Here is a 17,720-nt window from a genome sequence, read left to right as displayed (position 1 = left end):
TAACTGGTGCAGCAAACAGTAATGTAACGTGTGCAGCAGACAGTGATGTAACGTGTGCAGCAAACAGAGACGTTGTAACTGGTGCAGCAAACAGCGTTGTAACTGGTGCGACTATTAGTGATGTTGAAACTGGTGCAGCTAACACCGATGTTGAAACTTTCGCAGCAGAAATAGTTGTTGTTTCAAGTGCAGCAGATAGTAATGTTGAGACTGGTGCACAAGACAGCGATGTTGGGATTAGTGCAGCAGATGGTGCAGATTTCGTCGGCTCAATGAATAACACAACCCATGTCACCACAGCATCTTGTGTTCCTACTGAAGGCCTTCCAAGCAGCAGCCCTGTCAATGAAACGAATGGAAAGAGGTTGAAAACCCCAGAAACACTTGCTACATCAACAACTCAAGGCATTGGCATTTCAAGCCCCAAAGACCAAGCCTCAACTCCAGCCATAACTCAAAGCCCTGTGGCACTCACAGAATCCTGCACACCCACTCTGGGCTCTGAGGCCCCATCACAAGGCGAAAATGAAAAGAAAAATGAAAAGACCCTTGTTGAGACTGAAGGCAGAATTGAGCAGGTGGAGGCTGCTGTGGAGGCTGTACACATTGACTCTGCAGAAGCTAAAACTGAAGGACTAAAAGATGCTGATCAAGTGGAAAGTCGCGTCAGAGACGGCATGCCGCCGTCACATGATGATGGCAGCCACAAGGAAGCCGAGGGGATGGACATCAAAGGTAACTTTGGCAGGAAAATAAAGTTTGGAGTTCTGCACCTTAAAGTTAAGATTGGTTTCTAATTGTTTGACCAACAAGTACTTGAATTATTTGTCAGTCAAGTTTGGTTCTTGAATGATTGTTTTTTTTGTCTTGTCAACAAACGCTTTAAATAATTGTGGAGTGATTTATTTGACCCTTTGTTAAATGTGTAGCTTTTGGCTAATTAAAGCTGCAGTTGTAATGCTGCTGATGCCAGAAATCCCAAGGAAAATACTGTACCATAACAGAGCATGTGTGCAAGCTCGCAGCCGGGAAATGAATATTGTGTTGTGTGAAGGCGCTTATGCAGTTGGAAATTAAGCAATTTATTTTGAACAAATATAACATACGGAAATTACTTGGCCAATTTCGGCAATAGCTTTCAATTTCAATGCATTGTGTTTCAAGTTAAGTGAAATTGCAGTCGCATAATTACCCATAAAATTTCCAATTTTCACACATTCTGCAAATTTCTCCAAACGTTCAAGTGATTTCCATAAAGTCATATATTTAATGTGTACACAATTCAGTGGTATATTGTAAAGCTGTTGCTGTGCCTAACGGGGTATGTTGTGTTTGCAGACCAAACTGGGGCAGATATATTGGAAGCAATTTCCAGCCCCACATCCAGCTCCGAAAGTGAAAGAGATACAAAGGTGAGTGTCAAGGTTAAGATGAAAAAATATAGCTTACACATTTCTACATTGTTTAATATTATCTTAACGTATTTACATGTTCTTGTCTGCTTGAAATGCTGAACATTTGCAATGTGATTGCCCCATTGAGGGTTATGATACTATCCTAACGGTATTTTTACGTTCATATATAACTGCATATATATATAGTTTGTATGCAGTTATGCTCTTGCCATTTATTCATCTTCTGAAGGCGTTCTTCTCTGTACATGTGTTACTGTTGGGTCAGATGTGGTGAAAATCTAGTTAATCATCCTTAATTTAGGAACTATTTGAAGTTGCTAAACTCCTAGCTTTCTTGTACATACATACACGATTGTTGCTCAAAGATTTAAGCAAACAAAAGAATGTAATTATCTGATAACCTTTCAGTGGTCCTCTCGTTCCACTGAGAACACACATGTCAGTCAATATTAGTCATTGCTTTGGGAGAGGACGCTTACACACAGGCACAGGTAGAGCATGTACAGCCCTTGTGTCATGGAAGAAAAATGTGGGTTTTCCCCGAGCTGTTTGGCTTGTAATATTTCACCACGCTGGTCAGTACAGATTGGTAAACCTGGGCCCATGGACATTGGAGCATAGTAAAATACAATGGATTTTCCTTCACTGCCCTCTGCCCACAAAGTAGCCCCGCCCGCAGAAGCCCACGAAATCTGATGCGTGGTGGTCACTATTCCATGGACTAATCCAAGCTCAAACCTGCTTAGCTTCCGAGCTCTAAGACGATTGGGTGCATTATGCGTGATGTAGTCATAGGCCCACACACAGAGCCGCCATGTGTTTACGTGCATGCACACTTGGGTACAGGAGCTGAGTTACGTACCTGCCTCTCTGTTTGGTCAGGCGGTGAAGCCGCTGGAAGATGGGAGCGAAGGTGCGGCAAGCGAGAAGAGCGCAAAAAAGAGAGGCGCGCGCAAGCGAGACGGCTCCCCCACCCCTCCGCCCGGCAAGAGACGGAGAGTACAGTCAGGTCCGATCTGCAGCCTCCGTATCTTGCGTTTCACACCATTGTTTCGTTTCACACCAGTGGGCAGCTTAGAGAGAGACTACCTCTCATCGCAGGCATTGAGCATTTTCACCACTGGCTGAGGGATACCAGTGGAGATGAGCCTCATTCTTGTTCGTATCATAGATTTTTTGTTTTGTTTTGTTATGCTGTAAACCGGGTAACTTCAGCTACATATTCTTTGTTCTTTCGGTAAAGTCACGTAGAAGGGAAACAATAAAATAAATAAAAAATATAACAATCAAATTCTCACGACGTTTCAATTGCAACACAAGCAATCATCATTTTCTTGCTGTGGTTTTCACACCTGATGATGATTGCTTGTGTTGCAAACGAAACGTCGTGAGAATTTGATTGTTTTATATTTTTATTCTTTTATTGCTTCCCTTCTACGTGACTTTACCGAAAGAACCAAGAATATGAATCCCTGCAGTCACGAAAGCTTTACATCATAATTCAGCTACATACATATCTCACAAGCTGAATCCAGGCTCTATTTTTCCTCCTGCTTATCGGGATGTTTATAGTATGTAACAGATGGCAAAGTGAGTCAGACGAACAAGGTTGTGAGTTGAAATCCTCTTTGGAGGTTATTGTTAGCGCTTGTGTCCAAAATGTGTGTGATGTGGTAGGAAGAGTAAACTGCTCCCTGCATAATACATTGGTGATTTCTACTTCAAGCTTGGCAACACAAATGAGCACCAGCAAATGCTTTTTTCTTATATTTTTGTGACAAAAACATCACAACCCTCCAGCTTTCATTCTCAGTCAGCGCTCTCTTTAACAGTTCCTAGGGCAAGGACTAAAATGGGGAAACAATGTTCCTAAACAATGTTCCTATCATGCTCCTTGGTTCTGGAATAAATTACAAACGATTTTAAAACTGGAGGAGGGTTATCAATGTTGTCTGATTTCAAAGCTCTGATAGAAGAAAATGTCATTGACCATTGTAATTGTTTTTAATGTTTTGTATTGTACTATTTAGTATTGCGTGTGTGGTGATTTATTTTTGCTGACTTCTTGGTAGGTCCTCCTCGCAAAAGAGGTTTTTAACCTCAAGGTTTTTTTTGTTATACCTGCTTAAATAAAGGTGAAATAAAAATAAAATGTATGCCGTTAGTTTGAGCGGTCTGCAGCCAGTGGCAGTTGTCGATATGTTCTGTGTATGCACATCTCTTCGAGTTGTTTTAATGATATATAATAATACATGGCATATTCAATTCATCTATGGAATGTTGTTTAGTATACCTCGAGTCAAGGTAACGCTTCTGTTTCATTTTTTTCCTAACAGACAAATCGGAGGCTGAGAGTAAAGAAACCACAGATTCTTCTGAAGCAGAAAATTCCTCAAATTCCGAAGAGAAAATGCAGCGGTATGTGTGTTACACATGTCTATTGTTCATATCAGTGTGGAAAATTGCTCTGTAGAATTGTGTAGTCGTGACAGTAATTTCCACAACCATCATTCTTCTATGCTACATTTACTATTGAATTTCTCACCCACTTTTCTAAACATAAATAAAACATTCCAATGACACCCATAATAGAGAGTAGCAGAACATAAAAAAATATATATATACAGGTGCCACATGACTCGGAGAGCTAATACCATCGCCGAGCACCGAGTCAGCACCGCTGAGAAGCCCGAGTTCAAATCTCGGCTCTTAAGCGTAGTGAATTGATGGTCTTAGCTCACTCGCCAATGACAAATCTTCAAAGCTACCCTTGATGGATTCAAACCCATAATATTGCATTTGGTTTTTCACTTTAAAAAAATTGTTTCATTGGCATGGGACAAACACTCTTTGCCAGCCATTAGAAAAGTGTCCTTGGGGTTGGTTCATGGGCCCATTGAAGTGGCTTCAGAAGTTGTTCTGTGACATCATTTTCTAGGGCAGTTCTCCGACACGTGGTGGTGTACTGCTCGCTGTGAGGGTTCTGCATGTATTTTTTCTCCCATTTATATAACAAGTGTGCCTTTGCGTGAGGCCAAAAGCCACAACTGGAATATTATTGAGTCAAAAAGCATTATTTTTCAGTATCTGTATTTTCGTCATGCTAATGGCTACTCGACTCTCACGTTGGATTTTCAGACCCAGCACACGCCGCAGCACGCGGCACGAGAAGCAGGAGAAGGGCAAGGAGCCCCCGCTGGCCCACCGAACGCGGCGGAAACAAGCAAAGTCCTCGACTGAGTCTGACTCTGGCCGTCAGACAAGGCGGGCGTCCGGCCATCTGGCTGCCGAGGCCGCGCGCCAAACACGGAAAAAGACGGGTGGCCCAGTGTCTCCGAACCGCGAGGACAAGCGGACGCGGCAGGGAAAGGTTCAAGCAGTGCAGTCAAAACCACGTGGACGCCAGGCAAAACAAGTGGCCAAAGAGATGGCGTCGCCGCAGCATGATGCTCGGCAGAAAGCCAGGCAAACTCGCGCGTCTGCCGGTCTCCAACCCTCGGAGTGCGAATCTCCGTCGGCCGACACTACAAAGCAGAGCAAGAGAGGACGCAAATCGTCGGGCTTTAAAAGCCCTGAGCTGCCCCGGCGGACGCAGCAGATGCAGTCGGCAGTTTCTGCTGCACAAGCTTCGGCGGAGGAAGCACCGTCCTCAAAAGGGCCTGCAGATCCTGAGCCCGAGTTGTCTTCGCAGAAAAAAGAGAGCGAAACGGGGGAGCCGGAAAATACCTTGGCCGTGCCTGGCGAGCCTGTAAGCGACACTGATCACAAAGGGGAGACGGCTGCTGACGTGTCTGGAATTTCGAAAACGACTGTCAATGATCCTTCCACCTTACGGTCCCTGGAGTGTTTGCAGCCATGCCCTGAATCTTCATTGGATGCTTCAAATGAGACAAATTACTCTTCCGTGGAAAAACAAGGCTGTGAAGAGATTCCCAGTGTAAAGGAGGGGTTACTTCAAAGTGATGGCAAACAGCAAGCACACGATTCCGAGTCCCAACCAGAAGCTGAATCTCCCGCAGCACATGAACCACAAGTGGTAACACTAGTTGATACAACAAGGACTGTTGAGCCTTGTGATTCTGCAAGTGCAGAGGAAAGCAGGCAGGAAAATGAGCAACAGCCTCCTCAAATGGAAGAAATGGATACTGCTCAACAGAAATCCAGTTTAGATAAAAATGAGCCACATTTACAAAAGCCAGGCACACAGGAAGCAGAAAAAGAGGTGGAAAATCTCGAAGCGAAATTTGAAAAGCAACTCGAGGCTGAGAGTCTGGCTGCGAATTCGGATCTTGAGCAGCCAGAAAGCGAACATGAAACGGACTCGAAAACGTCTGACGGCGCAGAGGAGAAGAAGTCATCGGGCAGCAAAGGCGCCCCGCCACAGCGCATGCAGCTCAGAAGACTGTCGTCGGCTAAACAGGCGAAGGACGGTGCCGACGCCTCCCCGCAGAGCCGGCAGACTCGTGCCACGGCAAGCGTGGCGTCTGAGGCAGCGCAGCCAGCGCGGCAGGCCAGGCTGTCGGCTGCGGCAGCGGCCGCGGCGGAGGTGAAGGCTCTTGGCCGACAAACCCGCTCGGCGGCAGTCAACGCCGGTGACGTCGCTCAGCAGCAGCAAGCGAAAGCGACGCGGTCATTGCAAGCCACTTCCGGCAATGACAAGTAAGGCCTTGCTTGGGCAAATTAGATCGTTGTTGTGTGTCGTGGTCTGTGTGTCTGCCTGGCTCGGCTTTTTAAAGCAAACATATCGATATTTATCCTCAATATTTGTTTTATATTCAGTTGGCTGGCTAGCACTGTGGTTAAAGCGCATTCAAATCCCATTCTGTGATAGTCTCCACCACCTTCATCCCTGAGAGTACCACATAGTCAGCTGAGAAACTCGCATGGAAGTTGTCAAGTTAAAATCCCATTCTGTTATCAAACTCATTCCTTCATCTGTACGAAGTTGGTAGAATTAAAATCACTTTGTGGAAGTCCGTTGTTTTCCTATGGATTGACTTGCTTTTGCCGTGGAATTAGATGAGCAACCACTCCATGTTTATTGGAGTATGGGAATACTTCGTTTATTGTTTATCAAATTAAAAGTCACTAATCCAAAATTGCTCATTCAGCAGAGTACTCCTTGGGAAGTTTTGGTCAATTTATTATTTTTGAAGGGAAGACTGGGAAATTTCACTTATTTAGCAACCTTTGTTATTTACGTGTTGCCGTAAATCAGTTGTAAGTAGTTTACATTTTTGTATTGGGTGCAATTGTGAATAACAGCCATGTCAGACATTAGTCCGTCTCGTCGGGCTATTATCATTGATTCACTAGGTGTGTGAAGTTAGGAGATGCACACGTGTGCTCGGCATTTGAAGGCCTGAAGACCAGTATCGGTGATTTCGCCGACAATTTGTTCAGGGAGGCGGCTCCGTTCCTTCCTTTCAGTAACTTGCTTTAGCCTAATCTTGCGCATGTCTTTCACGTTGTTCACAAGGCATGCTGACTTTCAGCTCGGCCACCCCTGCCTCTCCCATGTTGTTCCTGTCTGCCCCCCCCACCACCAGACCCGTGTCGTCGGGAGGAGCTGGAAGAGGCCGCAGGCAGCCCACGGCCCCGGCACCCGAGACGCGGGGCAGCAGCAAGCGGGCGGCACCGCCACAGTCACCAGAGCCCACGCGCAGGAAGGCCCGTGGTGCCGAGCCTCCGGCCAAGAGAGGCCGCAGATAACCGCCGAGCAGCAGATGCACGCCAGCAGTGTTCGTTTTGTGTCACGACATTACCACCGGAAATATTTTTCGCTAATTTGCATTTTCTATTTTATTTATCAGTGATGACTACGAGTGGACGAAAATCGTCAGTCATGACGGTGGATGCGACTACCCAACAAGGGCTAAAGCGTGACTGACAATGACGAGACGACATTAACTAGTCTGAATGAAGACGCACATTAAGGTAATGTGGTTATTAGAGACTGGAGTGCACCGAGCAAGACCAACAATTGTAATTCATATAAATGAGTTCGCTGATTGACTGACAATAATCGGAGGGGAGAATTTCACTCTCCCACGCCAGCATTTAATAACTCGTGGTGGACGACATTTTAACTGCAAAAGTCGACGAGGCTAATTATTACTTCAATTAAATCTTCAGACCAACATTCTACACCTTGTTGACTAGATAAAGTCTCCCACTAAAATTAAAGATGCTGACTGAACGCTGTACGCCACCAGTAACCTTCACGCTGCGACACGACCTCATTAGCATTCACAAACCACGCGCGCCCCATCATCGTCAGCAACAGCGGCAGCAGCCCGTGTTATGTGGTTGATGCATGGGCATGCCACGATTCACCGATTTAAATAGATTATTACGCTTAAGATACGTGAATCGAATCGCGAATGTAAAAATGTATGATTTGTAAATAGTTGTATGTTATTGTTTTTTTTTGTGCAGCAGCTAAGTTTTTACATGCATTGCACTGGTAAGACATAAAATTGCTTGAAACTAATCTGGACAATGAAATTGTGACAGCTTGTTGAATTTCCATCGGAATGAATCGGTACATGCTCATATCCATGGTAGTGCTGTTCCAGGTTGATCATCCTTAATTCGATATTAATCTTCAGAATGTGTTTATTCTGAGTGATATCAACGCTCATGTTAGGCAATTGTTATTGTTGACTAGCTGCCGGCAGATTAGTTGATAAATGGTCCAATGAAGGAATTAACTTAGCAAGTTTATTATTCTATGCCAACATTCAACTCTCAAAAGGGAAACAGCCTATGGGTACATTCTTTCCTTATACTTGCCATCTAGAAAAGTGCCTCCTTAAAAAAACATTTGCCTATATTCATCACACTAGATTCGAAGCTTTCGCGACTGCAGGAAATTACTCTGGTTCTTTCGGTAAAGTCGCGTAGAAAATAAAATCAACGTGGCTTCACCGAAAGAACCAAAGAGTATATTCATCGCCACGATTGATTTCCCGATAGCTGCACAAGTTATATTTGAAGACGGCTCTCATTGACGAGTGATCGCTGTAATGCTTAAACAACAATCAAATCCTGTGCAGATTTCTACACCATCACACACCGAGTACAAAAGATACATTTCTAATGAAAGAGTTATTGGTATAACTCCTTGACAGTTCAAAAATACATGTTTTTTATTTTCATACTTGTTTTGAGTCACTTGTCAATAAATTATTACATTAATTCTTACTTTTTAAAAGCCTGTAAGCATGTAAATTACTTGTGCTTATTATGAGTTGTGATTTTTCTTGCCAGTCATTCACTTTTTTAACAATGTAAATATATTCAAAGTTCTTTCAGCGGCATTTGAAGCCATAAGCTATAGGTTACAATGATCATTTCATATGATGGAAGCCACCTTCTCCAAAGGATAACTACTTAACTTCCCAATGAGTGGTAACCATATGATTGTGCCCAACTTCGCAGCACTCTTTTAAATTTCAGTCATTTCATGTAGTTTCATGTCCACTCGCCATGGTAACTAATGAGCAAGTCTAAATCGGTCAATTATAAGACGTTTAAGGAACACATTTGTGAAGAAAAGTAAGTGGGTTTGGGCAGCACATCGCACGAGGGGTTGATAGCCGGTGGTAGTGACGAAAGGACGTCCACCTCGGAGATGGAGCAATGAATTGGCTCTTTATCAGTTGGATGTTCCATCTCGAGACCACGAGGGATTGTGATGGCTTGGGGAGGCTTCCATGCAGCAGTGGATAGATAATGATTGATGGACGCTGATAGGGTGATGTGATCTCCAAATGAGAATTGAACTCCCAGCCCTTCAATTGTGTCACTTTGTCTTTTGAAATGTATTACAAAATAAAATATTGTGAGGTATATCCACCTCTACCTACATGAATTAGGGAAACGTAGCATGTATTTGTATATTTGGGATTGGTATTCAAGCTACAAATATGTTTTGCTGAAGGTGCTGTTAAGACTTGCCTGTAAGAGTGAATATATTTACCAAATAGATGCATATTCGTGTGGACATTTGTTATTGGGACCACCGCTTTGGCTGGGCACGGATAAAGTATTCAATATTAAGTTTAGATAAAAATGCATTGCACATCAGCCATACCAGTCATTGAGGTATCAGGACATATCCTACACACTGCTTTCACATTCTCATCTCTGGTGCAACACTGATGTAACACGCCTGTGATTGCCCTCTCATCCAGATTGTTTGAACATTTCATTGGTGCATATGGTGGCACTGTTTATGGTATTTGGTGGACAAAAACATCTTAACTGCGTTGTTGGGAACAGTAATAACACTGTTCTGCATGCACTGACATCAGATAAAAGTGCCTCGTGCAAGAATAACAATGAATGCCCCTTCATGAGAGTGGATTTCGGTGGAGTGTTAAAAAGCTAAGCATATGGTATATTCTGTAAAAAAAAAAAACTTGAGTATTGTCACCAATTAGTAAAGCGTTTTGCAGTCATAAATGTAATTACACCTTTGTAAGGTCAAAATTTACTATGATATTCTTGCTGGCGACTTTAATAAAGAGATAGACATTTTAAGGTTTCAACATTTTGAGTCGCCTCTGCAAGTATGAAGTCTGCTTATATAAACGGCTGCATTGTGTCAAAGGCGTATAAAATATTTTGTAATTAAAATGTAAACGCTGAATCTCGTGCTATTTAAGCATTCACACTCGGTATTGCTGTTAGATGAACTTAATTATTTGGCTGGTACAGGTTTGTTTATATTTGTAAAAGAATTCAGATGTTTGTGAATACTTTAATTCCATTTTTATTACCACTTAAATATTTGAAAACATTGTCATTTCTTGATAAAATAATTAAGCGTGTATAAGCGTTATGCAATAAACTTTGCAGATGTTTGTGCCATTTATAATTAACTTGTATATTTGCTTTCTTGGTTGTCGCTCAGATTAATGTGCTTTGGCTGAATGTAAGCAATCCATATGCGTTCAGGTAGCTCACATTAACTACCTGGGAGTTCGGTTTTTTTCTTTTCAGATTTTACTCGTGTATCACAATGCTGTAAATAATACGCATTGGCGTTGGAGCTTTTGTGTGCGTTTTTTTTACTTTGTGGGTGCAAATGAGTGAAGCATCTACGTGAATTGTAGTGTAAAATAAAAGAAGAATACTAAAGGTACTTGTGTTTTTCAACCCTGCCGTGTGCGAGAGTTTTTTCATGAATCATTTATTTACATAAGTTGTGGTTACTGACACTGCTAAATGCCATGCTGAGTGTTGCACTGCAGTTATTCTTAATGACATTTACCAATAGGTGGCGCCTATTCCGAAGTTTATCATACATATCAACATTAACCAGCTCTCATCAGATTTCTCCCAACAGAATACGTTTATACCATGAATTTTGGTGTTTAGTTTCACTTTTATAAAACAGCTGATCACACATACAATGAATTGCAATATAAATAGCTGGTCACAGTAATTCACTTTTGTTGTAACTACATTGGTGCACAATACAGTAATAGACAACATGGTTTAGGGTTGTGGTTGTATGCGAGTGAAATGTGTCTTTAATTCTCGTTTATGCAATGCATTGCCCAATACATTTACACATTTGTAGTGAGTTCAACTGAGTCGCAGACGTACTCTTTGAAGGCAACACATTTATTAACACCAACACACGGGGTAACTGCCCCTTTACAGGTGGTGACCACCAGGCTATCTACACTAATTATACCGTAACTAGCTACAATGGACCGGTCCACAGTTTTGGCTCATGTTCACGTGTTGGAGACTGTAGGACGGAGACGAAGGTTCAGGGTGAACCCGGCTTGTATCCTCTGTGATGTGGCCGGCTCCGTCCCTGGCCACGCCCACCTTCCAGAACCCTCTAGCAGGATCTCTACCCGGACCACGTGACCACCCCTAGCCCCCACCTGGGGCCCTTGGTAGACTTAACCGGTCACGTGTCCTCTCTGGTCAACCGGAGTGCCATGGCCTTTAGTAACCCCGTTCCTATGGACGGCACTTCCACACCCTATCCTGTAGGGGCTGGTACTGCACGCCAAGCGTGGTGCCATCCAGCGCGATCACTCAGTGCTGACCGAGCTCCTTTAGGGCCGGTACTACACCCACATCTTAGAGGTGTCCACGATGTCAATACACCGCACCCCGTGCCTCTCTATGACACATTTACTACACATTTATTACGTTATAGTAGTTGTCCTTTACAAGCTCTTATGAATAATCTGGGTGGCGTGTTTGTTTATTGTCACCACTGCAACAATAAATTGATTAAGCAGTCTTGAATGTTGGGTTGAAATATACAATTAATCGAGTCGAACAATAAATCGGCGCGCATTTGTATTTCAAAAGATAACGCTGTACCAATGTTGGTGAATTCTCATACACTTGCGCATACGTGCATACACAAGTAAAATGTGAATACTGGTAGGAACCCACTGGTTCCACTAGCCCACAGGGGGTTATTGTGTCCGTCCGTCGTGCAGGGAGGGGCTGGGTGGGGAGGGTGGGGCTGGGTGGGGAGGGGAGGGTGGGGAGGGGCTGGGTGGGCTGGGTGGGGAGGGGCTGGGTGGGGAGGGGCTGGGTGGGAAGGGTGGGGAGGAAGGGGCTGGGTGGGGAGGAAGGGGCTGGGTGGGGAGGATGGGGTGTGGGAGGGGTGGGGCTGGGTGGTGAGGGGCTGGTCACCCCGTGGTGCCCTTATAAAACTCAACGTTTAACCTACTCACGCCGGCTTGTTCCCGCCCTCACAGTCGGGCATATTTGCGGAATACACCACGCCGCTGTTGACCCTGCAGGCCATTGACCGAGCAACCCAACGTTCCTACCAGCTCAGGAATGTGTTACCGTACTGCAGTTGATTACTCGTGGCGTAAACTTATGACAGGCCAAAACATTTAGAAGCAACATATGAACCTCATGGCGAGACCCCGGGGTCCCGAATAAACGGAAGTCAAAATCGTAATGAATTCATTTCTTTTTGGCGACTCCGTCCCACCGCGCACATAAACGCTGCGACCCACCTGGCCGTAGATCGTTCTGTTGTCGTGTCATGATCTCGAATCCTGATGGGGTTCAACAATGATGAAGTCATCCTGCACTATTAGAAGACTGGATGCAGGTGGATGGCTTCACTATTTTGGCAAATCGCCCGATGATGCTGGATGTAATTTCCAGCGAAACGTCGTACTACTTAAATTGTAAATGTTGTTGATCCAATCTGCAACACACCGGTGGGCTAAAGTAGTGAACCATTTGTCTTTTTATATTCTTAGGTTTTTTCGGTAAAGTCACGTAGGTAAAAAAATTACACTTAATAAAAGTAAAATAAAATAAAAAACACGACGTTTCGGAGGCAACGCAAGCTTCCGTCTTCAGGTGGAACCGTCACAACCACGACAGTTGTATCAAGTAAATGAGAGATTACAAGAGCTACCACTCCGTATATACCACGGAGTGGTAGCTAATTAAAAAATTTTACCTACGTGACTTTACTGAAAAAACCTAAGAATATGAATCCTTGCAGTCACGAAAGCTTCAAATCTAGAATCATTTGTCTTTTGTCAACGTGACACATTTTTTACTGATTGGCCGTGCCGGGTGGTGGAGGGTTGCGACACATTTATAAATCACGCGATCGAACCCAAAAACCTTTATTGTGAATAATACTGGTCGCGAAAGCCTCCGTGTTAAATAATACTTATCTTGTCTGGATGCATCTGTGCAGATAGGTTTTTTTTGCGGTTAAGCCATAGCTTCCACATACCGCTCGTATCAATGCGGATAAGAGGTGCGGCGACCCACTACTCTGTAGAGTAACATTGGTATATAACACGATTGTTACAATAAGAACAGCGCATTGAAAACACGTACTATTTTATGTGCTGTTTACAAAGTGTGTTCACAGATCCACACTGAGAAACACGATGATTGACAGAGGGGTGTAATTTTTTTTCGATAGTCTATTTAAATAGAGGTAGTGCAGGTTAGTAGTTTTCAGTTTTTAAGGCATATGTACTTTCCACCATCCTTCAAACTCATTGGTGAAAACAGCAACTTTTTGTTTACATTATATGTTTATGCGAGAGCCGGGGGCTTATGGGACCCCGGGGTCCCTGCCATAAGGTTCATATGCCCAAATTATTTTTTTAATGACTGGCCGCGTTCTTAGATCTTTATTTAACCGTGGTGATATACACTGTAGGGGTTTAGAAAATCTAAGTATGTACGTACAGGACCTTCCTTAACAAAAATAGTGATGCATTGTTGGGTATAAATAACTTCACTTTGTGCACAAAAAGCAGCGATCCAAAATCGTCATCTGGATAAACTGACCCCTGCCATAGGAATATGGACTTTCCCCTACTTTCTCGGCCACCAAATGATCGTTTGAGTAGGAGGGCACTTTAATAAATAAATAAAAACACATGACAAGAACACAAGCCGGCTCGATTTGATCTGAATCAAGTAAAATTCAACATGCGCTCTGTATCGCCATATAGAAATCCAATGATAATAGTTTAGGTTGAGTGACCTTTTGACCTGGCTGCCTAATGTGGGTGTAGATCCTCCCGTTACGTTATCACTATGGAGGTTAAGTGCTTTTGAATGGGACCTTATTCCATCTGCAATGTATGTTACTGCAGTTACATTTTTATTAAAAACGTGTACACTATTGGAAGAGATGGTTTAGTTTTGTTCTAAGTTGAGGATATCGTACCAGCTGTTAGTTTACACAAAATGTCTTGTGACCCCCCAATTAATTTATCCCAAACAGGTTTTTCCTTTGCATATTCATTTCTGTTTTAAATTAGCCTAACTAAAATTTGTATTTAAGTTTTACAGAATTAAATAGGGGTCACAAGACATCTGAACCACCCTGTACTTGTGTATGCTGGGGAAAATGCGTGCTAACAGTTTAAACCCACTTCTCATTTTCAAAAGGTTAACAGTGGCCTAATTTACCGCTTATTATTCTGCTATCACATTGTACCACCTACATGTGCACTGTTACTGATCTGTCATCTCGTTCTCCCCTCTAAAACAGTCTTTTAGTCTCAAGGGGACCTAACATGTTTGTTCGTGTTCGCGAGATGTGGGCGTTCTCTGGCTTTCTCTCCCACACACACACCCACCGGACATTCTCGGAGTACACGTGCAGTCCTTTCGTCCATCCACTGATGGATTACAACATGCCCACGGCGTGCAGGCCATAGGGGTTATCTGACAATATTTTACCACCCTCGTAAGTACAGGCTTGGTGAAGGAGGGGAGCATAGAAGTGCAGTGCAGCAAAATCCATTGTTCATCATCCACTGCCCACCCATGTAGCCCCGTAGCCCTATGGCAAAGTGGTTGTGCACAGTGGTCCACCCATGCAAACACTCCTATAAAAAATACTGTGTTTTTGTAACCAAACATCCTAATGCAGGACCCTGCTGAAATATAGGCTTGAGACTCGTTGAGGCTTCCCTGGATAAACAAATAATATTCTTGACTTAAAGCTTTCGTGACTGCAGGAATACATATTCTATGAGTCTTTCGGTAAAGCCACGTAGATAGAAAAATAAAAATATCACGACGTTTCTATCGCAACACAAGCAATCGTCTTTATGTGAGAGAAAACAAGTACTATTACTGCCACCCTGTTGCGTAACCTTGTTTAAGAGGGCGGGCACCTCAAATGGGGGGCTATGGCACAGTCAGCGTTGGTTAAAAAGCAATCCTGACTCAGACGATAAGACCCGTCCAGTGTTTGCTTGCAATTCAACCAACGCTACTGATTAGAATGCACTCTCAGAAGGTCTTGTGGCAGATGGGGGATGTTTAAAAAAATAAACACAAACACCCCCAAATTAATACTTGTGCGTGTGCTTGTTGAGAAAAATATGGTTCAAAGGAGGATGGGTTATGTTTTGATTTAAAGCTTTCGTGACTGCAGGGATTCATATTGTTGGTTATTTTGGTAAAGTCACGTAGAAGGGAAATAATAAAATAATAGAAATATTAAACAATACAAATTCTCACGACGTTTCACACTTGATGATGGTTGCTTGTGTTGCAGTCAAAACGTCGTGAACATTTTTATTGTTTATATTTATATTATTTTAATATTTCCCTTCTACGTGACTTTACCGAAAGAACCAAGAATATGATGTGTTATGTGTCAACGTATTTTTGGCTTAGATGCTTGCAGAACGATATGCGTCGAAACCGGTCCCGTTTGTTTGCATTCAAGCAATGATGCCTCCTAGAATGTACTGTCAGGAAGCTGTGTGGCCCGGTGGGAGACGTCAAAAAAACTTAAACAAAATACTTGTGTGTTGAGAAATAAACACGGGCAAAGGAGTATTAATTGTCATCACATTGTGTGGCTTAGATGCGACAGAACGACGTGTCGCAACCGGTCCAGTTTGTATTCAACCAATGCTGCCTCCTAGAATGCACTTTCAGGAAGCTTATTCTTTGGTTATTAAAGTTACGGAAAAATAAAGTGAAGACGATCGCTTGTGTTGTGATCGAAACGTCGTGGTTTTTGCTTTTTATTTTTCTATTTTTATTTTACCGAAAGAACTAAATAAGAAGTCTACATTATAGACTGCCAGTACGCTCACTCAGGTTAATAACCAGGCTACAGTCGCGACATTTTAGACTGCCAGTACACTCACTCAGATTAATAACCAGGCTACAGTCTGCATTATAGACTGTCAGTATGCTCACTCAGATTAATAACCATTGCTACAGTCTACATCATAGACTGCCAGTACGCTCACCCAGCTTAATAACCAGGCTACAGTCTACATTATAGACTGCCAGTACACTCACTCAGATTAATAACCAGGCTACAGTCGACATTATAGACTGCCAGTACGCTCACTCAGGTTAATAACCAGGCTACAGTCGCGGCATTATAGACTGCCAGGACGCTTACTCAGTTTAATAACCATTGCTACAGTCTACATCATAGACTGCCAATCAGTCACGTGCGGTGAGGTAAATGGCTGGGAAGGCACTGGCTAGTGTTAGAGCCAGATTCACACACTGAAGGGGGCGTGTCCTCACTGAGGGGGGCGTGGCCTCACTGAGGGGGGCGTGTCTGACACGTCCCCCTCAGTGAGGCAGATGTGATAGCTGCCTCCCCTGGTGCTTTTTCATTGCAGTTTCATGACGAGACCAGCGAGCCTAAATATCTTTGTACACATACGTGAAATAGGTTACCTGGAGTATGGCAGGCGAGGACATGAAATGAAGGGGTTTACAAACATTACATTGGTGACATACTGAGATAGTAACAGGCACGCGCTTATTGCCCGCGCTCCATCCAGTTACTGAGGGGTTGCGCAATCAGAGGGGAGGCTGAGCTCGTCGCTGCCTCACCTCTCGTGTCTCCCTGTATTTGCAGCGGAGCTTCGCAAATTCGGCGATTTTTACTATAAAAATGATTGGAATCGTACAGAAATTACATTTATAACACAGATCAGTGGAAAATCTTAATATTTATTTTATTCTTCTTATTTTCGTCACAGCTATTTTCATTGGAGTATGACAGGTGAGGCTCTGCCTCCCCTGCCTCCCCTCACCGCACGTCCCTGCTGCTCACCAGCTTAAAAACCAGGCTACAGTCTACATTATAGACTGCCAGTACACTCACCGAGGTTAAAAACCAGGCTACAGTCTACATTATAGACTGCCAGTACACTCACCGAGGTTAAGAACCAGGCTACAGTCTACATTATAGACTGCCAGTACACTCATACAGCTTAATAACCATTGCTGCAGTCTACATTATAGACTGCCAGTACACTCACCAAATTTAATAACCAGGCTACAGTCTACGTTATAGACTGCCACGACACTCACTCAGATTAAGAACCAGGCTACAGTCTACATTGATTATATTTGTATTCACTTTATTTGTATTATTTTTATATCTACGTGACTTTACCGAAAGAACCAAAGAATATGAATTCCTGCAGTCACGAAAGTTTCAAGTAAAAAACTGCCATGAGGCTGTGTGGCCCTGATGGGAGAAGTTACAAAAACATTTAAAATAAAATAAAACTATCGTGTGTTGAGAAATAAACAAGGGCAAAATGAGTGGCGTTGCTTAGCCCGCAGGGCCAATTGAGCTCGCAACCAATTCGGGAGGGCGGTGCCAAAGCAAACAAAAGGTGGGAAGGAGTTTTCGTTGCATTAAAACAAAGTTCCGGGTGGGGGGGTGGTGGGGGGGGTGCCGGGTGGGGGGGTGCCGGGTGGGGTGGTGGGTGGGGGGGCGGGTGGTTGGGGGGGGTGTTGGGGGGGGTGGGTGGTTTG

General features: G+C 43.6%; 1 protein-coding gene across 2 annotated transcripts in view; it reads left to right on the top strand.

The window, feature by feature from the left end:
* Positions 1–10,562, top strand: part of LOC133345607 (biorientation of chromosomes in cell division protein 1-like 1) — a 37,057-nt gene extending 26,495 nt beyond the window's left edge. For both annotated transcript variants that reach the window (XM_061556527.1, XM_061556525.1), the window contains exons 12-17: positions 301–735; positions 1,339–1,412; positions 2,298–2,424; positions 3,752–3,833; positions 4,554–6,074; positions 6,965–10,562. In XM_061556527.1, coding sequence (XP_061412511.1) covers positions 301–735; positions 1,339–1,412; positions 2,298–2,424; positions 3,752–3,833; positions 4,554–6,074; positions 6,965–7,127 — 2,402 coding nt within the window. In that variant the 3' untranslated portion in view covers positions 7,128–10,562. The remainder of the gene's footprint in view (positions 1–300; positions 736–1,338; positions 1,413–2,297; positions 2,425–3,751; positions 3,834–4,553; positions 6,075–6,964) is intronic.
* Positions 10,563–17,720: the final 7,158 nt, after the last annotated feature.

This window comes from Lethenteron reissneri, chromosome 22 (genome assembly GCF_015708825.2).
Source record: "Lethenteron reissneri isolate LAM-NWPU_2019-01 chromosome 22, ASM1570882v1, whole genome shotgun sequence".
NCBI lineage: Eukaryota > Metazoa > Chordata > Hyperoartia > Petromyzontiformes > Petromyzontidae > Lethenteron > Lethenteron reissneri.
This window is presented reverse-complemented; position numbering and strand designations above follow the sequence as displayed.